This window comes from Scleropages formosus, chromosome 10, assembly GCF_900964775.1.
Source record: "Scleropages formosus chromosome 10, fSclFor1.1, whole genome shotgun sequence".
Classification (NCBI taxonomy): domain Eukaryota; kingdom Metazoa; phylum Chordata; class Actinopteri; order Osteoglossiformes; family Osteoglossidae; genus Scleropages; species Scleropages formosus.
In genome coordinates, this window is record NC_041815.1 from 21,753,675 (window position 1) to 21,773,925 (window position 20,251).

At 44.8% G+C, this 20,251-nt stretch overlaps 2 protein-coding genes and 1 long non-coding RNA gene across 5 annotated transcripts; 2 read left to right on the top strand and 1 right to left on the bottom strand.

Moving 5' to 3' along the window:
- Window positions 1-2,217: 2,217 nt before the first annotated feature.
- On the bottom strand, window positions 2,218-12,669 carry LOC108932336 (myelin protein zero-like protein 2). 2 transcript variants are annotated; one of them, XM_018748602.2, is made up of 5 exons: window positions 12,149-12,669; window positions 6,137-6,306; window positions 5,407-5,617; window positions 4,817-4,898; window positions 2,218-3,598 (listed from the first exon to the last, which is right to left on the bottom strand). In XM_018748602.2, exons 1-5 carry the CDS (start codon window positions 12,204-12,206, stop codon window positions 3,160-3,162), a joined length of 960 nt encoding a protein of 319 aa, XP_018604118.1. In that variant the 5' UTR covers window positions 12,207-12,669; the 3' UTR covers window positions 2,218-3,159. The 2 variants fall into 2 exon arrangements, with proteins under 2 accessions (XP_018604118.1, XP_018604117.1); XM_018748601.2 differs by having other exon boundaries at window positions 2,219-3,598; window positions 4,817-4,982; window positions 12,149-12,667.
- Window positions 5,515-9,709, top strand: LOC108932340 (uncharacterized). The gene is made up of 3 exons (XR_001965984.2): window positions 5,515-5,590; window positions 6,801-7,011; window positions 8,999-9,709. It is a non-coding gene; the product is annotated as an uncharacterized LOC108932340 (long non-coding RNA).
- Window positions 12,670-14,809: 2,140 nt separating the features above from the next.
- LOC108932308 (T-cell surface glycoprotein CD3 epsilon chain-like) lies at window positions 14,810-19,015 on the top strand. Of its 2 annotated transcripts, none has more exons than XM_018748573.2 (6): window positions 14,810-14,888; window positions 15,475-15,915; window positions 16,466-16,627; window positions 17,582-17,725; window positions 18,158-18,207; window positions 18,814-19,015. In XM_018748573.2, exons 2-6 carry the CDS (start codon window positions 15,861-15,863, stop codon window positions 18,877-18,879), a joined length of 477 nt encoding a protein of 158 aa, XP_018604089.1. In that variant the 5' UTR covers window positions 14,810-14,888; window positions 15,475-15,860; the 3' UTR covers window positions 18,880-19,015. The 2 variants fall into 2 exon arrangements, with proteins under 2 accessions (XP_018604089.1, XP_018604090.1); XM_018748574.2 differs by having other exon boundaries at window positions 14,837-14,883; window positions 15,644-15,915.
- Window positions 19,016-20,251: the final 1,236 nt, after the last annotated feature.

Here is a 20,251-nt window from a genome sequence, read left to right on the forward strand (position 1 = left end):
TGTTACATCTGTTTCCTTCAAGAATTTATGTCGGTTTTGAAATGCCAAAGATACGAGCAGCTCCCTCACGTGATTTCAGGTGTCCCAAATGCCGAGTCAAATAGAGAAGGCGACTCCAGGGCCGCTGAAGGCCTCGCTTTGTCTGTAGCGTGCAGCGTGTAGACAAAGACGGCTCTGTGAAGCTCCAGAAACACATATTTGTAACAGGTGCTCTGGGAATCTATAGTTACACCCCCCTCCAAGAGGACTAATGATGAGGCACAAGAGTCATAATCCCCCAGGCAAAGGAAAAGAAATTCAAGATCTCCAGATCTTTGCCAGATTCTAATATATCATTATTATTGTGATTATGCTTTTCTCCTAAGAAATTCACAATGTTAGGTTTGGATAAAAAGATAGTTTATATTATTTACCCATTTATACAGTAAGGGAATTTTTTTTACAGTATCACTTCAACATAAATACCCTGTTCAAGGGTACTATGGAGCGAGTAGTCTCCAGAATATCTGCGCCTTTCCCTTACACACTGCAAGCCTGTAATTATGTGCCTTCATGCGCTAACATCTCAGATTAACTTCGGTAATTGAAGATTAACTAATATGTCATTTCTGTGTTGACTACACATGTGAATACAAACATAAAGCTATTGTTGGGAGCTCTGTGAAAAAAGAAATTATTATTAGCAGCAACAGTGCTGCTTAAATGATTTTTCCAGGGAATCATTTCTGTCTTTACTTTAGTCCTTTTGTCCTTAAGTAAATGTTATGTAATATTCCTATAAGCAAGTCTGCATCGAGATTTTTAAAGTGATACAATTGGGGAGGGGGCGTGGTGGCACGGTGGGCTTGGCCTGTGCCTGCTCTCCAGTGGGTCTGGGGTTCAAGTCCCGCTTGGGGTGCCCTGTGATGGACTGGCGTCCTGTCCTGGGTGTGTCACCTCCCCACCAGCCCTGTGCCACCAGGTTGGGCTCCGGCTTGCTGCAACCCCGATTGGTACAAGCAGCTTCAGCCTCTCTGTGTGTGTGTGTGTGTAAGTGTGAGTGAGAGAGAGTGAGAGTGAGAGTAACTGGCTATGAAACACTGCAGCACTGTGTAGAAACTGTCCATAATCACTTCGACAAACCAACCCAACGTGTTGTACACAGTCATGAGTGTAGGTGTGGGCAGGGCCTTTTTCCACTAGTATCAGGATTATCTGTCATATTAATCATCCTGGAGGAAAGTTCCACTGCTCAGCACAACATGAACATGTTTGTTTTTACCGCAAAATGAAGAAATTACGTTGCCGTTCCATAAACGCATTTTATATATAACCTCTCGATGGTCACAATTCAAAAGACTGATCATTTACTAAATTATCAGACAGTGAACATTTATTAAAATGTCACTGCTCACTCCACTTCTCAGGTCAGCTCAAATCTCAGCCAAAGCAAACCAGCCAGTTTATTACTCACTAACAGTTCTGGGTAAACAGGAGAACTTGCGTAATAAATGACCAAATTACACTACACAGCAGTGTATTTCTAGTAGATGATTAATGTCACAGTCATCAGTCTCTGGGTAGTTTCTCACTTAGCTCCCCCACAATTTAGTTATATCCACTGAATTATTTTATGACATTGACAGAATTAGTTTAAATGTTAACTATTCAATATGCTGAAATACTAAACAAATATGACCATAAAAAAAATATTGTAGGGAATAGGAAAAGTTACCTTCTAGTCCCAGCTGATATTAACTTCCTTAATTGTGTTTACTGCGGTAAACTGACCGAAAAAAAAAAAAAAAAAAAAAAAAACAACCAAGAGATGCATTCTCCGCATAGGCAGAGCTGAGGGAGTGTACTGATAACAGCAGTCTCAGGTTCTGCGACACACCGGAGTGTTCGCAGGCACTCTGTTCATGTACGTGTTTTATTTTAGTTTCTCACTCTGTTTTTGCCTTTGGTCCCTACAGCCCTTTTTCAGCCCTCTCCACTGCTACATGTTATGCACATCATCAAATATTAAATACTTAGGCAAATGTGGTCTTTGATCCACTGTGTATAATGAAAGTTTGTGTATATGCATGCAAACACACACATACACACACGCAATTGCTTCTATACGTATATCAACACTGAAAATTTTTGAAATTCTCAAAAACTACCTCTTTCTACATTCTGTCAAGTTTAGATTTTTGTTATTTTATTATAAACAGTAAAAATAAACATTTCTATAAAATCTGCAATAGCAATATAAAATATAATCATGAAATTTCAAAACGGAACCAGCGCTGCTTCGACAAACGTAGGCGCATTTTTAACATTGAATTCAGGAAACTGTCATTAGTATAGTACATGTTTAGTGGTTTCAATAGGGCATCAGATAGAGATGTTCAGGCACATTTGCTCAGTGACTGGTTTTCAGATCTTGCTGCAGTTAAAACAATATTCCCATTGCTGAGTTACAGGTACGTGCATTATAGTGCAATCACTGTGCATGAATACCATGAATTTCGCATCAGTCAGAGACCTACAGAAACCAGTTGGGTCTCAGTCATCTTTCTTATGTTAAGAAGGGATGCTCCATAGATGGCAAATTCCATAGATGCCGTGAACTGATCTTGAACAGGACAAAGTGTGAATAGTTTAAACTGTCGTAACACTGCGAAAGTAAGAGTTAAACGTTAACGTTACTTTATTCAGTGCCAAGTTCTCTGTCACTTTAACGTCCCATTGTCTCCAGAGGACTTTCCTGCAACGGCAGCAGTGGCTGAAAACACAGCTCCACATTGCGAGGACCTACCTCTGGGATATAACAGTTTGGATGAGCAGACATGAGCTTCTTGCAGCCTTTGTGAGCTAAGAAAAGAGGCACTGGTGGAAGTACAGGGGGTGACCCACAGATCTGGGGTTTTCTTGGATTTAGAAAAATCTTTCACATAAACCATTACACAAAATGATTGTCCATTGGCACATTTGAAAACTATATTTCATGATCTCTTTACAGATGAAATTTGATAAAGGAACAGTCTGATCACAGGTCCAGTTTCTTAACCACTGGGCTGCACATGGCCACATCCAGCCACTCTAGAAGACCAAGTTCCAGACACGGACAGATATCTAAAATATTGCTCTTCAGTGAAGACCTCAAAGATTTTTCATTCTACTGGGCCCAGCTTATTCCTTTGTTATCGAGATGGTGTCAGAATTTTCATCCTTTCCTTCTTTTATGCTTGGATTCTTGGAGCTGGGGTCTGAGATTATTCCATTAGTGGTGTCACCACCATGCTTCTCCTTTACTTCCATCAAACTGGGGTTGTTGGAACTGAGATCTGAGATCATTCCATCAGCAGCAGAGTGTTCCTCTGTTTCCTCCTCCAAGATGGGAGTCGAGAGTATTTTGTCAGTAGCATCATCAAAGTGGTTGTCCTCTTCCTTTTCTAAAGAGGGGTTCCTGAAGGTTTCAGCTGAGATCATTCCATCAGTAGCATCATCAGAAAGTTTCTCATTTTCTTCCTCCAAACTGAGGTTCTTGCAGCTGGGATCTGAGATTACTGCATCAGAGTCAGACTTTGTCTTCTCTGGCATGCAAAGGTAGACAGCTTCTGCAGGATGGCTGAAACGCGCGCACACACACACACACACACACACACACACACACACACACACACACACACACAGATGTCAAAGTTGCACAAAAGGTGAACAAAGAGGACTCAGTAGTGGGCTTCATATTAACAGAAGCATTTTGCATACCATTCCCCAGCTTCAGAAAACAGTAGAATTTATCCTTGGTGAATTGACCCCCAGACACTGTTCCATTGCAAAAATGGTAGGTTTGCTATGCCTTTTCTTGGGACACAGCAAGAAATATTATTCATTTTTCCATGTCAAAGATTACATTGTGGTTTTAGCATGGATTGTGACCCAGAACAATGGTTTTATAAGCTCTCTGCAAGTAGAAGGTAAATCTGCAATAGACTCCAAGCACCAATAGCAGAGACCTGAAAACCCCATAGAACAAGAACAACTTCCACAATTTTGTACTTTTTTCTCACATCTTCCCAGACACTGTAGCCACTGTAAGGCTGCATTTACTCAGCAACAATAGGACAGTCAACAGAACAAGAAGAAACTACTTTTCACAGGTTCTGAAATGTGAATAAATTGAGCAACGCGTGAAGCGTGGCATGCTTCTGCTGAAATGCAATGCGTACTGATAATTCATGAATAATCTATTACATTAGTATTTTGCCACGTAGACACTGACCACAGTGACACAGTTATTTGTGAGGAATGCATCTAGTTATAAACACTAATCACAAAATAACACCGTTGGGCAAATTCATTCACGTCTAACAGATGGAGGAAAAGTAGTTTAAAAACATTACCATGCATTAATATAAGCATAGTGGCTAGCAGTGTACTGGGATTTTGATATTTTCAACAAATTATTGGCATCAGAAGAAAGAAACAAGTGCAGTAGCGTCAAAAGGGTTCTGAACGAATACATTGAAGAAGCATCCCATATTATATAACATTGATTACACCATCGAAAGGAAAGTGCAGTTTCAGAAGACATTAGGAAATGACAAATGTCCACAACTAGCAAGGCATTAGGGCACCGACTCGTCTCTGTGCACAAACCAGTCAACTGTGAGTCTGGCGTTGACCCACAGAGATCCTGTATAGCCAGGCAAGCAGGGAGCATTTTTTCAGTTCTGAAGGAGAGCAGCCCACCTGTCCCTGGGGAAGGGGGGTGAGGAGAAGAGCCCTGGGAGGCCCACACCACACTCCACTCCCTGCTCTCTCGCTCCCACTCCTAGTCTCTCACCACATGGTGGGGTCCTTCCTCGCCCTCTGCTGGAACTCAAGCTCTGCCACCTCCTCGCGCTTCTTACGGCGGTGTTTGACCACTACGACAATGAGGAGGATGATGAGCATCAGCAGGATTCCGCCCCCTATAGCTGCTGCCAGGATGCTGATCTCAGAGTAGGAGGCTGCATGAGAAACATACAACACTTTCAGCAGACTACTGAGGCTAAGTATTTTGCCCAAGGGTACCACAACCACTGCTTCGGTACATATGGTGGAAAGAAAAACGAACTGTACTTAAGAATCACGCGCCTGCATCTAAGTCTCTTTCTCCTAATTTGATGCACACATTGTATTTTCTGTGAGATGTACATTTACATTTATTCATTTAGCAGATGCTTTTCTCCAAATGATGTACATCAAGGTTCTTGCAGGGACTTGACTAGACAATTCAGTAGTCTGCGCCCCTTAGCTACTATACCACCTGCTACGTTGCCAGCTTCTGGGCCGTCAGATAGATGCTCAGTGAAACAGTTATTCCATCCTTTACTGCAGCAAGTGCTCATCCAGATGGGCTGCCCTCAGGATAGACAAGAACTTCATACCAACCTGAAGCGACGACCTTGAGGCGCACCTCTCCCGCAAGCCCATGGACATCTGGGAGGTTCTTCACCTGGCAGATGAAGGTCCCGTTGTAGGAAAACTTCACATCCCGTATTGTAATGGAAGCGTCCTTTGCCATGATGTTCCCTGACCAATCTACTCGCTTTCGGAAGCGGCCCTCCGAAATGGGGTAAGGCTTCTGGTGGTAATAAAACACCTGAGAGGGCAAGGGCACAGCGTGAAAAATAAATATCCACTGGCCGATGCCGACTGCCATATGTGCAAAGAAGGTGCAACACACTGAACTGCTTTAAAACTATTTTCAATTCAGAACCAGATTTGGGTCAAACTCAGAAATCTATTAAATGATAATGTAAAGGCTGTCTTCTGCAGAAACTGTAATTTTCTTGTACAATTTCAGCTAAAGAATTTGTCATGAAATCATTCCACAAAATGTAATTAATTTAAAAAAAAAAAAAAAACTGAATGTTCTAGTTTTTTCTTAAAAACCTTTTTTTTTTTTTTTTTTTGTAAAACCTTAAGACATTTTTGTTTAAGTGGTCTTAATGTCCAATGGTCTACGCACACTCTGGTCCGTCGTGTCCGGTTCTTATTTTAACACCACTCACAGTCGTTTTCCCAGAGCTTCAAGGAAAAGAATTGTGCGATTTTCCCGCATCAGCAAACTAGTCTGGATCCTCAATCCACCATGTTGATCGTGATCCACGTTACCTACCGACTCCTCCTTCCCTTGCCCCAGAGGTCGGAAGGTCCAGGATACGGTCACGGACAACTCCGAGACGGGTTCCGAGGTCTCGAAGGTGCATTTCAGCCAGGCATCCGTCCCATTGACCGCCTCCACTTCACCAGCTGTCAACACCTTTATCCCACTGACCTGAAGCACCTCTGGAGCCAAAGACACACATCGACATTTGACACACTGAGACTCTCTCACTTTTCACTGCACTGATACTCCAGGACTGACCAGCCCAATGAACACAGACACCAGCCTATAAGGTGCTGAGAAAATACCCTTTTATAAACAACCTAATTGTTGTAAAAAACACACACACTTTCTGAACCGCTTGTCCCATACGGGGTTGCGGGGAGCCAGAGCCAAACCCGGCTACAGAGGGCGTAGGGCCGGAGGGGGAGGGGACACAGCCAGGACAGAACGCCAGTCCGTCGCAAGGCACCCCAAGCGGGACTTGAACCCCAGACCCACTGGAGAGCAGGACCTGGTCCAACCCACTGTGCCACTGCACCCCCCCACCAGGAAAAGATGTTAACAAAAACTATTTTTAGCGCAGGAAAAACAGGCCATTGTGATAATACGGAATAATACATCCTACCAAATCAAAGCATTAACTTTGTTCCCTTTTCTTTTTGTGACCTAACAGTCTGTAGCACAACCCAAAGCCTACGGGTCTTGAACTGAGATGCAGCCTCCTTCGATCCCCAGGAACCAGCCTGCCTTATCAGCAATCCGCGCGCTTCCTGCTGGCTGCCGTAAAGCCCCCGAGAAGCTGGACAGAGACCGCAGACTCCCACCAGGACAGCCGTCTTCCCCATCTTGTCATCCAATTTAAGTGAGCCTGGCCAAATTTTGGGGTGGGTATTTATAGAACCCTCAGAAGTAAACACCAGCAGGAAACGTTGAGATTTTATTTATTTTATTTATTTATTTTTAAATGCGAGGCCATTTTAAAAAAGATAAATCAGAATTACGTCGCTGGCATTCAGACTGGGGCCCGTCTTAAGGGTCTGTAGCCTCAGGAAGGGTCGAGTCGGCCGATGCAAGAGAATCACGGAAAAGGTAGCAACTCTTCACCAGCTCCGCAGCAGCTTTTCTTCCCGTTTTATTACGGCAAGGAAACACTGCTGAAACTGCGTAACAATACTTTATGTATAAGCATGATCATTAATTCCTATAGCTGAGAAAGACGGAGAAAAGGTCTATCCAAACATTGTATTTATCTCCGTACCTGTTCATCCACATGCAGCGATGTGGTCCGTGTCTAGCAGGTCAACATAAGCCAATCAGTCGTTGAACACGTGCGGTAGGTACTGTACCGCGGTGTTGAAGGACATGGTCTTTTCATCTGGGGTTTGTTCATTCGTGTCCCAGGAGGGGTCCTGGTTCCGTAATCAGCCAAATCAGGCCTTTTGTATTGTATGAGCGGTTAATCATCCTAATGCATATTAATACATATTATTGCTGATCAGCTAAGCAACCTAAAGAACATGATATCAGGAGTGGTATTTTTTCCACACACACACACACACACACACACACACACACACACACACACACACACACACACACACACACACACACACACACTTTCTGAACCGCTTGTCCCAGATGGGGTCACGGGGAACCGGAGCCTACCCAGCAACTCAGGGCGCAAGGCCGGAGGGGGAGGGGACACACCCAGGACGGGACGCCAGTCCATCGCAAGGCACCCCAAGCGGGACTCGAACCCCAGACCCACTGGAGAGCAGGACCCGGTCCAACCCACTGCGCCACCACACCCCCCTACGGTATTTTTTCCATCTTTAACACAAACTGGTGCGACGTGAATTCTTTCAAGAATCCGCTGGCCGAGTTTGATGTTGCAAACGCTTTTTCCGGTATTTCGTTATACTCTCTCTATATTACGGCGCGTATTTGAATTGTGGACATTCTTCATAGCTCACAGTTTACACCTATTAACAAAGCCGTAGCAGCTGAGCTTAAGTAGCCTGCCTAAGAGCGATGCAGTGGGTGCAAGTGATGCAAGAGCACACCTTGTTTCTTCAAATCGTTCACTCACATCTTTGTTAAATTCGCCGATCTCACTGACGTTCGAAAAAAAAAATCATCCTGAGCCATAAAGCAAAAGTAATCAAAGCAAGATCCTTCAGAACACAAAATATCCTCTGCTCCCTAGCGGGCACTTTGAGGGAGCCCAGGCACAAGATTTACCACGGTGAGAGAGGAGAGGGGCGAGGAAATGCCGGACTCGGGCCGTAAATTTGGAGGACGCATTTGGGATGCGGTGTAGGAGAGGCGGGGGGTTCGTCGGTGTTCTCAGCGGCCACGCAACGATAAACCAGGAGTCCGGGAGTCCTTGACAGCGTGTGTACACAGACGAAAATCGCTAACACACAAGGTCACCGCACACACCACTGACTGATATATATCCTCTCTTTCCCCCACACACACACACACACAAAACCTGCAATCCACCGCACAACACTGAAAAGCTGGAAAAGTAATACATTTCAAGAACAATGGCTTTTCACACGCCTGGTGCCGTTGCCACAGCTATGCACCGGAACCCATCTCGTGTCATTTCAAACTGAAATTTACACGCTGGAGGTGCGACGTGCGTTTCGGAGGCACGCAGCTGCTGCTTCGGGTAAAGAGATCCACGTTCAAAAAAAAATAACTAAAAGGACCGATGAATTAAAGGCGTTCCGGTGTTCTGGGCGTGTGCTTCGTGTGAATTTTTCAGGTGTCTGGAAGCTTTCAAGCTTCCTGGGTTTCTGCCGCGCCGAGATCTGGCGCGTGTTACATCGAGAATGTGGCTGATGTGCTTTTTTTTTTTTTTAGATTCCCCATTACTTGAAACCGCACGTTTAGTCAGAAGTTCCCGGACGAGCTGCTCTGTCCCTCACGTACTGGAAGAAGAACCTTTCAAGACCGTTTCCAAACAGCTGCTGCAGCTACATCCGAATGTGGTTTTCCCCTCCACGGAAACGTCGACGCTGTGTCAAAACCACTTGTCCGGATCTGAAGTTGAGCGTTTTGAGAACATTCCCTACGTGACTGGTACTATAGAAGTAAAGCAGCTGCCAGCACAACTGGTAAAAATGCCAACAGGCCACTTCCTTCTCGAAAGGCAGGAGCACTGCGAAAATGGAGAATTGAGTTGCACTGCAAATACTGGTTCCATTCCCAGCCACCGCAGGGTCACTCCGCTCTCCAAGGCGTGGAGAAGATGCGTTCCGGATCGCGGCAGCCTAACGTTCGGCGTGTTGTCTTCCGTACGAAAATCTCTGCGCGTGCAGCCAGGCTTCAGACTTGGCCGACCTGAATGTTTGGACAAGCTAATACTTGCGAAGTTGCGTAATGGCGAGGCCCGTTGTGCAGAACTTCAAAGTGGCTGTTTTAAAGGGATAAGGCTTTAAAAAGAAGAGATTCGTCATACCGGTGTAGGGTTCATCGATACGGCGTCCGATTTTGGTGGTGGCGACCCGGTGCCTAACCCGGCAACACGGGGCGTAGGGCTGGAGGGGACACACCCAGGATGAGACGCCAGTCCGCCGCAAGGCACCCCAAGCGGGACTCGAACCCCAGACCCACCGGAGAGCAGGCACAGGGCAAACCCACCGCATCACCGTGTGTGTCCTGAAGACTACACTCCCTGCTGCTGGCGTCCTCTTCCTCCAGCTACCGCTCATAGCTTTCTAGCCCAAGGTCACGGGACGTGGTCCAGATAGCGTGCCCGTCAATACAGCTGCGTCGAGGGCCTCACTTCTCCGTGAAAGCTCGAGCGAAAGCGACACAGTTGCCGTCGGGTGTCCCAGCAGGCGCCACAGGATCCGTTTGCGCTCGCAGAGCTACCGCCTCCTTGAAAAACAAAGCAGGGCAACTGCGCCGCGTCCCTTTATCGATCCACCCTGTCGTCGCGGTGACAAAGCTGAATACGAACGTAAAAGTGTTGCGCGAGACCACGGCCGTCACTTTCCGCAGGGCAAAGCGGGAAACGGGGTAATTGTCCAATGAAATATTTGTATGGAAAGCCTTTCCAAAATGTTTGTAGTAGTGAGAGGAGACATGCAAAAGATGGAACTTGCCTATGGCAATGGCAGGGGTGTTACTTGGTACTATAAACAATCAGGTCTGGGGAAGTGGGGTGGTGTGCAGGTCTGGAAAAAGAAAAAAGGAATTCGGGGCTATTCTGAACAATGGGTCCTGGACCTCGATATCCTTGGATAGGAGATGGTGACGTCTGTAAGTACGAATGTTTCCCCGAAAAGCGCTGCAGCGATTCAAAAAAAATTCCATTAGCTGCTGTTCAAAGGGGGGTTAAAGGTCCGTGTGGGAGATCCTGACAAACATCTCGTGCAGCGAAATAGTCTGCAGGTATAAACACGTTCGGGGTGAAGAGTAGACATTGATCGTCGCCGAGGTTGGACACAGTATTACTTAATCTACTCCCCAGGTGCGTTACAAGAGCTAGAGGGTCTTCAGAGAGAAGCTGTTAAAAGTGCTCATGATCCATTGACACTTGGCTCATTTTAATACTTTTTCCTGTACTGTTACTTAATGGAAGACAGGGGGACTGAGTCTTCAGACTGTTTACAGGCAAAGTGGGACTCAGGGAAAAAGATCAGGGCACTCTGAATGAAAGGCCATTGTCTGCAGCGCTATTGTCGCCGTCATTCCGGTGCGAGTGTGCGTGTCTGCGTGTGTGTCTGTGAGCCCGGAGAAGCTGCAGGTGGGAACGGTATGAGCGAGGAGCCCAGGCGCTGCACGCGATCCCGCGAAGCAGGAAAGCGAACTCGTCGGTCGGATGTGTTGAACACAATGAGTCTGCGGCCTGAACACCGAAAAACGCTGAAAAGTCATTAACAGCCCGTGGCTTCATGCCAAGCCAGACGCTGGATTTAAATACGACACGGTGGCACAGTGAGTAGCGATGCTGTCTCGCAGCGCCTGGGTGGTACGAGAGGACGCGGGTTCAATTCCCACTCGGTCTGTGTCGAGTTTGCATGTTCTCCTCGTGTCAGCATGGGTTTCCTCCCCCCAGTCCAAACACATGCTGCTCAGGTTCATCCATAGTGTGAGAGTGACAGAGAGAGTGTGTTCCACTGATGTATGGATGAGTGACCCATTGTAAGTAGTGTATCAAGCAGTCTAAGTCTTTGGGTGCTCTGGTTTCCTCCCACAGTCCAAAGACATGTTATACAGGTGCTCCCATAGTGTGTGAGTGACAGAGAGAGAGAGAGAGAGTGTGTTCCACTGATGTATGGATGAGTGACCCATTGTAAGTAGTGTATCTAGCAGTGTAAGTCACCGTGGTGAGTAAGGTGTGTGAGCTGATAACACTACATAAGAGTTCGTTGGAAGTCGCTTTGGAGAAAAGTATCTGTTAAGTATATAAAGTATAAAAGTGCTTTGGAATTCTTCTAAAGTAGGTAGGACTGGAGATTTTCTGTTAAAATATTATTAATTTCTTATTATATTAATAACCCTCTTATGAAGATGAGAATATGAGTCTAATAATAATAATTTAATTTCAGTTTTTATCTCAATCAAGGCTTGGTGGCGCTCTTCCTATCTTGATTAAGACAGATCTTCCTGCCCGAACAAGTGACACGAAGTTTGGTGTGTCGCCCGAACAGGGAAAACGGGCTGCGACAAATCGAACGGGCGGATCAAAACCAATTTCCAACGCGTTTGGACTCCAGACACAAAACGCGCGCCATAAAACACTGAAATACACAGCAACAGCTGAAAGAGAGTGAGCTTTTCGAGGATTACGTTTGGTCGTGTTCGTTACCGGCACACGATCGGATATCGAACTGAGTCGCTTTACGACGTTTAGTTTCTGATGCTTTTCATAAGCAGCATGTCACGCGATTACCTTTGAAAGTTTCTTAACGCGTCGAGTTTCACCCGTTTTATTTTCGTGAAGTTGTTCTCGTGATTCTAGTCGTTCCTGTGTGTGTGTCGCTGTGCTCCTGCCCAACTCACCTGACGCCAGGAGGAGGCCCCCCAGGGCGGCGAGAACGCGCAGCGCAGGTGCGGACATCGGGGACCAGCGCGCGACTCCCACGGGCTCCGATCGCTCCGATCGCTCCTCCACGGGCTCTTTTTGGGGGGTTCAGCAACAGCTGTTCAAAGCCACAGCTGCTCGTCGCCTGGGAATCCGTTGGGAACGAGAATCCTGCTAGCGGCGCTCTTCCAGAACACTCCCCCCGGTGCCGGGCGGGGCTCCGCGGAGCACTCCCTCCCACCGCGGCCTCTGCCTTCCGCCTACCGTGGGAGGGCCCTGTCGGGTCGGACCTGCTCACCCCCGCACACCGTGTACGCTGTTTTCTTCTTCTCCTTCTTCTTCTCCTTCTCCTTCTCCTTCTCCTTCTCCTCCTTCTTTTCCCCCACCAGAGTGCCTATGCACGGCTTCAGCTACTGCAGTCCTTCCCACTGGCCTCTGTCTGGAGGTCTTTGGTTCGAGTCCCGCTCCTGTTGCAGTACAGTACCTTGATCAAGATACTTACTGTCAATCGACACAGTAAGAATACCCCGCAGTATAAGTGGCTGTGTTATTATAAAGTTGCATCTCTGGAATTCTAAGTCACCTTAGATGAAGCTGTCGGTCAATAACAGTGTAATGACCCGCTGGAGTTTAAGTGGGAAAATTCATTTAAGCAAGACGCTTTAGAATAAGGCATCATGCTAAATGAATAAATGCAAAATGTTTATTGTAAATAGTTGCATTCTGGGTAAATTGTAATTTAAGTGTTCAACCACTATGGCGATTTACGGGGAAAATAATGGGGTAACTATATTTGGGAGCTGGAAATAGAGAGAGTCTCAGGGTCCTGAACAAGTTAGGAAAGTTGGATTGAAGTGTTGGTTCTTGAGGGAAAGGGGGTGCTTGGAGCAAGAGTATCATCTGAAGTTTTTTTTTGGAGACGTTGCCTGTGTGACCGTCTTTGCCCCATCTGAAAGCAGTCACCCAGAAACACCTCACTGTTAGGAAGATGCAACTTGCTCCATGACTTGTCTCCCTTGTTTGCGCCTGCTCACAGTATCCTCGTCTTGCGTGATCCTCGGCTCTTCGACATATGGCTTCGTGCCATCGCCTGCGGCTTTGTTGCTCCCCCAAACAGCATTTGCAGATCACCTGACGCTTGCTCTTGCCTGACCGGACGCAGCACTTGCGATTGAGTCCCTCGAATCGGTCTCTCAACGTGACAGAGACCCACGAAACAGAAAAACACGTGGATGTGTCTGCAATTTACTCTGTATGGAATGAGTTCAAGACCCACAGAGACAGGCCCAGAGGAACAGACACACCTGCTTCTGCAGAAAGCAGCACTGTTGCTCCATATAGCCTCCAGTCCAAACAACATCAAAGCCAGATAACTAATAATTATACTGGGTTAAAATAAAGATATTGTTAACTACATCTATGTAAGCTTATGAACAGTAAAAGCTGAGTAATGGAACAAAGCTACCATACACCTTTAACAGGTTGTTCTGGGCTGTAACTGTTTGACAGGTTGTGTGTCACTTATTAAACTTGGCACAGAGGCAGTCAGAGAACTTTTAGTATCAGTATTTAAATTTTGACCTTCCTCTACACGAAGTCTCAGAAAATATTCCGAAAGCATGTTTTCGAAGGGCAAAATTAACCTTATCAAGCAATATGCTGCGCCGTTTTTGCAACAGGAATAACTTGTAAATGTTTTCTTCAGATATATGCTCATGTATAAAATTTGATAGAAAAATTAAAAATGGTAGAAATGTCTTATATTTTGAAATACTGTTCCTGTTCAAATTGTGTAACTTAAAATGTTTTTCCCAACCGAGTTTGTCAGGCAAATATAAAGTTTGCATATGACAGCCTGATGTAGCTCAAAGTTTAATAATTTCTCACCTTTCTCAAATATATGTATTTTTAGGGACATTCTAGATCTTGTGTGTATATGGAACCGCTTTGTGAATGAAGTGCCAACCTATACTTACAGCAGATTTGCATTAATGAAACAAAAATATTACACTCTGTTCAATATCTTGTGAAAAGTATTAAGAGCCTGACTTGTTTTTCAAATGCTGTTGGATTAAACATGATGTTCATGTTAGATGTCAGCGTTTCATATTTCTTTGTCTCCTCTCTGAAATATGTATCATTTTTCTACTCTCATAACATGACCATTTTACACTTTAATATGCTGCATTAAAAAGCTTTAACCTTCATCTTCATCTTTAATCTTCATTACACTAATAAAACGTTGCAAAAGTGAAATTACTTCCGTTCACCCATCCCTTATCAGTAACCACTTGTCCAATGCAGGGTCATGGTGGTCCAGACCCTCTCCTGGAGACAGAGAATGTAAAGCAGGGCGCACCCTGGACGAGACACCAGTCCGTTGCAGGCAAAGTCATTCATTTTTAAAATCAATATATCAGAGTTTCAGACGTTCTCACCTTCAAAACACATTAGAAGAAGGCTGGCCATTTGGTGTACAGTACTAGTAATTAGGGTCCTTGAGATCAAGCGATTATTGCTGCTATGAGAACAAACCACAGTCTTTATACATATGAGCCCAAATACCTCAAAATGTACAGCGTTACACTCAGTGTTCAAAAGAATAAATTGAACCAGTTCAAGGTACCTAGGTCTACTCAGTCATGATTAATAACTGTTTGTCTAATGCAGGGTCGTGGTGGTCTGGAGCCAATCCTGAAGCCTGAGGTGTGAGGTGAGGTACGCAGAGGACAGGATGCGAGCCCATCACAGAGTAGTGAAACACACACTTGTACACAATGGGCAATTTAGAGTCAGAGTCACCTGAACACAAACTCCGCACTGGCTGAGCTGGATTCGAACCTGTGACCAAACAGCCCAGGCGTTGTGAGGTGGCAGCCCTACCTGCTATGTCATGGTGTTGCCTGTCAATCAACCAATCAATCAATCAATCAATCAATCAACTTATTAAAATTTCTGTGCTGTTACCCTCACACTATTTTTTCAACTTTGCCTTAGAAAATATTCTTTCAAAGGCCAATAGGGGGCATATCTGAGCTGTCAGTGCATTAACTTTTAATCTGAGTAGTGCAAAAATACTAACAATCAACTTTTTGTTTCAACTTTTACTCCGGTAAGGCTGGGGAAATCCTCTGCGTTTTAGTGACGTATTTTGTAAAACACACAGTACAGAACAACATTTTCCCCACCGTATTGCTATGGACATGTGTTACTTGTCTTTGTATCTTATCCTTTTTTTGGTTCACGGTGTTAAGGTTATTATAGGTTTTTTATTTTTTCTTTATTTTTTTGTATCTTTTTCTAGTTTTACGAGCGAGGGCCCTGCAATTTCGACAACCTCGAAAGGACTGCAGGGACTTAAAGCCATGACCTTTGCAAAGAGGCCTGCGAGAGGAGCCCGTGCCCGTGCGCACTGGGGACGAGACACGCGGAGCCTTTGCTGATCTGTACGGTCGACCCCTTGGCTGCTGCAGCTTCCTGTCCTGGCAGAGCGAGAGAGGCAGAAAGACAAAGTAAGGGCAAAAGAAAGTGCAGCGGCTACAAGCTCGAAGGTGGAAACATCCGACTTATAAAGGCCACCATATCTGTTCCGCCGTCGCTCTGCTGAGAAGTCCAGTTCCGACCCGATTTGGATGCAGGACGGCAGTATTTTGGGTTGTGAAGAGCGAAAATCAACGCACAAGTGAACAAATGAGGAGAGCGCTGTTCTTCTTCTCCATCAGCCTGACAGTCATGGCATGCAAAGGTCAGGAAATAGTGCTTTCTTCCTCTCTTTTTCTATATATTATAATAAAAGCTTATTTATACATGATTGTATGCACTTGTTGGGAATACATGCATAAGGGTCCTTGCAAGTCAAACATGATTTTTTTGTGCTTTGTAAAGTAAGAGTTTCTTAAACTTTCATGTGGGGTAAAATATGAAGTAAAATTTCATACCAGATATTTTTATGTGCCAATAAAAGTGGATTTTAATGCACGCGTAAGTGATATGAACATTTTCCTGCTTTTCTTTCTGCATTTTCGGTATGTGTCCAACAGAACCTTTTTTTAATTTTTACCGTTTTTTTTTTTAAATCGTATTATTAGAATCTGGCCCAGACTGCCATAGTTCTAATAGTTGTTTAGATTATTGGAACTTTGCGGTCTTCCTCAAGTGTTATCATGGGAAAGTCATGCTGCATAATGTATGTCCATGTTCAAAATGTCTCAAGTATTAAAGGAAACGTCAATGTTCGGCCTAGCAGCTAGTGCACAGTGCGTACCGCGTTAAATCTCACTGTCTCTTTTGTTCAGGTGTTCAACTGACATGTCCAGGACATTCCCCGGTGTCATGGGATGGAAAATATATACCGGAAGAAGTAAAAAGTGAATCAATCATATTAGAGGATTTTGAAGGACTGGTTCGCTGTAGTTATGACAAAAACCAAACATATTATTTTTATATTAATGACAAAGGTGAGAATACCTTTTGATATTTCTAAATACCCACTGATGTTGGACTAACCTTGTGAGCGCTTGCAGTACCACTCAAAAGTCTGAGCCCACCTGTGCAATCTGGGTCATACTTGCGTGAATCAAACTGGGATGAGGAGCGAAAGCAAAGAAACCCACAAGAGCCCTTCCTCCCCGGGAGCTCGTGCAGAAGTGCAGCGGACACGTTGCACCTCCCTTCCAAATTGTTCATTAAATGCCTCGTGAAAAAAAATTGCTCGAATTTTTGCCTGGTACTGAACGTTTCGCTTTGTTTCACGTAGAAAACGTGCAGAATCGTGCATTTTTTAAACTCGCGATTACCGCCTCCCCCCCCCCACCTTACTAAGGTACCCTGCTTTGCCCCGGAAACCCCTTTGTGCGGTGAATTCCGATGAATCGGAGATGCAATAACCAATAGTTTCAATGTAAATATTTTCGTGCGTTCCTGAGCCCTTAAAATGAAATCCTTTTACGCTAAAAACATCACCTCATCCCATCAAAACGTGCAGAATAACTTCAATAGCAAACATTAACTATGATAACACAGCATAACAAGGTAATTTCCCATTAATTACCCCAATAATGCTGTATGGCTGTGCATCTGCACCTGTTCAATGACGACATGTACATAAACGTAATGAGTAAATGTAAAGGTAAATGCCTCCTTCCACTCAGCCGTTGGGAGGCACACAAAAATGCCCCCAAAAAAATGCCGCACAGGTCAGGGTGTTCAGTTCAACTCTTTGTACAGCTGAATTTTCACAACTTGAGTGGGCAAATCTTGGGGACGACTGAACTCCTGCTCAATCTTTACATTCCACTCGGTTTTTACTGCCGTGTCATTTTATTCTTGCTTTCTTTTCGACTCTGCTTTCTCTGTTTTGTTAATATTAAACAACTTGCTCCGTTTTCCTCGCCCCCCCTCCCGTTGTGCAGCCTGGGCAGCGTGTAAGAACTGCGTCAAGCTCGACGGGGCTTCGGTGGTTATCGTTATAGCGGGGGACCTGCTGCTGACTGCCGGAGTTATGCTCGTCGCCTGCATCTGTGGCCGGAGAAAGCTGAGAGTTCCCGCTGTACCCCGTAAGACCGCTGCCTTTTGTGATCCATCTTATTTGTGCACCGTGGCGGCGCGGCGTGTGAAACGCAGGCCAGCCTGCAGAGGTGTGCTCCTCTCACGCAGTTTTTAGGCACAGCGCACCTGCGCTGCTTTTGAATTTAGATCTGAAATATAATTTCCCATCATTTCTTTTTAAATTTTCACTAGCGGTGAAATACCGGAGCAAGGGCTCAGCTGATTTTCCTTTTCCGTTTTCTCAGTCCGTATTGGTCGTTGCTCGGTTATTTGTTGGTATGTCACATGCAGTAAATGCAGTTTTGCACTGCGGTCCTTCCTCGAGCTCTTCAGCCTTGTGTTCCGGCCAATGAAACTGTCCCATAACACAAGCCCTTAAGCCGTCTCCGTGTCGACTCGGTGGCCCGTAAGTAATTGCTGCCCTGGTCGGTGTCTTTCAGCCGCCCAGCCAAGACCCCAGGGACCCACAACCTCCAGCTGTGAATATGAGGTAAGCCCATCGCAAGATCTCACACGTCTTCTGTTTGTTTGATGAGCAGATATAGGGCAATGAAATGAAATCAGTGATCCCCAGCCCGAAATTACTGCCAAATAAGTTCCTCCGGATGGCACATGTGTCACCAAACACGCTACGCCGGTCGCACAACCTGTTTCAGCATCTTCACCTGTAAACACCCCTATAGAACGTCACGTTTAGGAGCATCGTCACATATTAGATTGTTGTGAAACCAGTGGTGGTTGTTATATTTCTGCAGTTCTGCCGACTGCAGCCTTTCGCTGTGTTATGCTCTAAGTGATAAAACGGAACTTTGCAACAGAATGTGAATCACCTCCATGTGGAAGATCAGGTGTAGCACCGTGTCGCTGCTATGATTAGATGTTAAAACGGCCGGAAATTAAAGTACATTAAACAAGCTGTATGCGTCTGAGCGGGCGGAGCGACGGACCGTGGGCCGAGAGCCCCGGTTTCGAGGAGGTTTGCGTTCTCCTGCTGCAACGTTCTCTCCATCCCGCCGAAATAATGCGGTTAACCCGAAGTCGTGCTAACTTGTTTGCTAAGTTAATGACGGAACATTTTGGTTTCTCTCCCTTTCAGGCTTTAAGCCCTACAACCAGAGACAATGCCCTCTACAGTGTTTCCGGGCTGCACAGAACTGGCTGATCCGTTGGATTCCTTTGCTTCCCGTAGAAACATCCCGTGGAAAGGCTTTGCGTGTCAGTTTTATTCCAGCAGCAGCGCCAGTCCGACCAGTATCTCTGGAACAATTCTAGCACTTGTGTGTCTTTTTTTTTAAATAATGCTGGCTAGGTTTTACTGAGTTTTACGTTTTGCTGTTCAAAGTAGAAATACAAGCTTTGGGTTTATTTTAGGATTTATTTTTTTACTCAGCAATTTGCTTCAATGCCTTACTTTGTACAAATATTGTTAATGTCTTAAAAGATCTTTTCATAGGCAAATAAAGACAGTTAATTAAATGACACGTTCTAGAAAATGTTTTTCTAAATAATATTTTGGATCCCTGTCACTGCTGTAATCTCACACACACACACACTTTCTGAACCGCTTGTCCCATTTGGGGTTGCGGGGAACCGGAGTCTAACCCAGCAACTCAGGGCGTAAGACCGGAGGGGGAGGGGACACACCCAGGATGGAACGCCAGTCCATCGCAAGGCACCCCAAGCGGGACTCGAACCCCAGACCCACCGGAGAGCAGGACCCGGTCCAACCCGCTGCACCACCACACCCCCCATCTGCTGTAATCTCTCACAAATATTTTTATCAGCCTATGGTATAATTCATGTAATACTATCAGTTTAGGTTGATTTCCCATGTTAACAAGCTTAAAACAAGGATTATTAAAAGTGAATTAATAATATTTAATTATCCTGCAATATCAGAGTGATGTGGGAAAACAATGGCTCTTAATCAGTTACACATATGTTAACAAAGACAAGCAAGAAATATTAATTTTCTCCCAATTGCTATGGAGAGGAGAAAACATTTCGAATGCGCTGCTTTCCCACTGTGAATGCCGAACATAAATAGCAAGTGCTGCAAAATTAACTGCAGTGGAACCGAAACACATAAATATATGTGTTTCTAAATTAACATGTAGAAGCCTTCTTGAAGTTCTTTGCCAAGCGGGAAGTGACTGTAAAAGCAAGATGAAAAATAAAGTGAAATTGTCAGGTTACTTAATATTAATGTAGTATATATTACGTGAGTAACGTAATATTTCTATGAAGTCTGTAGGAAAATGTTTTGCAAATCCCAGTTTTAACACTCCAGTAAAATAAAACTATACATTGCTACAGGAATATATTTTCTTTTATATATTTCCTGAAATTAAACTTTTTAGGGCCGGCTGAAAATACACAATTCTAATGCTTCAATGGTCATCTTCAAAACATTAAGAAATTATAGAAACTATGCTCTCTCCATATTTTTCTGTGCAGAATCTTTCAAACTTATTTTGCATGTTTAAACAAATGGTTGCAGGCTCTAGCAATATCTAGTGTTTAAAAGCACTTGT

Coding starts and splice junctions, on each gene's coding strand:
- LOC108932336 (XM_018748601.2), bottom strand. CDS start 12,206: ATGTCCGCACCTGCGCTGCGCGTTCTCGCCGCCCTGGGGGGCCTCCTC. Junction 6,307..12,148: donor GGGCCTCCTCCTGGCGTCAG/GTGAGTTGGGCA, acceptor CTTTGGCTCCAG/AGGTGCTTCAGGTCAGTGGG. Junction 4,983..5,406: donor CCTCAAGGTCGTCGCTTCAG/GTTGGTATGAAG, acceptor TTTCTCATGCAG/CCTCCTACTCTGAGATCAGC.
- LOC108932308 (XM_018748573.2), top strand. CDS start 15,861: ATGAGGAGAGCGCTGTTCTTCTTCTCCATCAGCCTGACAGTCATGGCA. Junction 17,726..18,157: donor GAGAGTTCCCGCTGTACCCC/GTAAGACCGCTG, acceptor GGTGTCTTTCAG/CCGCCCAGCCAAGACCCCAG. Junction 18,208..18,813: donor CCTCCAGCTGTGAATATGAG/GTAAGCCCATCG, acceptor TCTCCCTTTCAG/GCTTTAAGCCCTACAACCAG.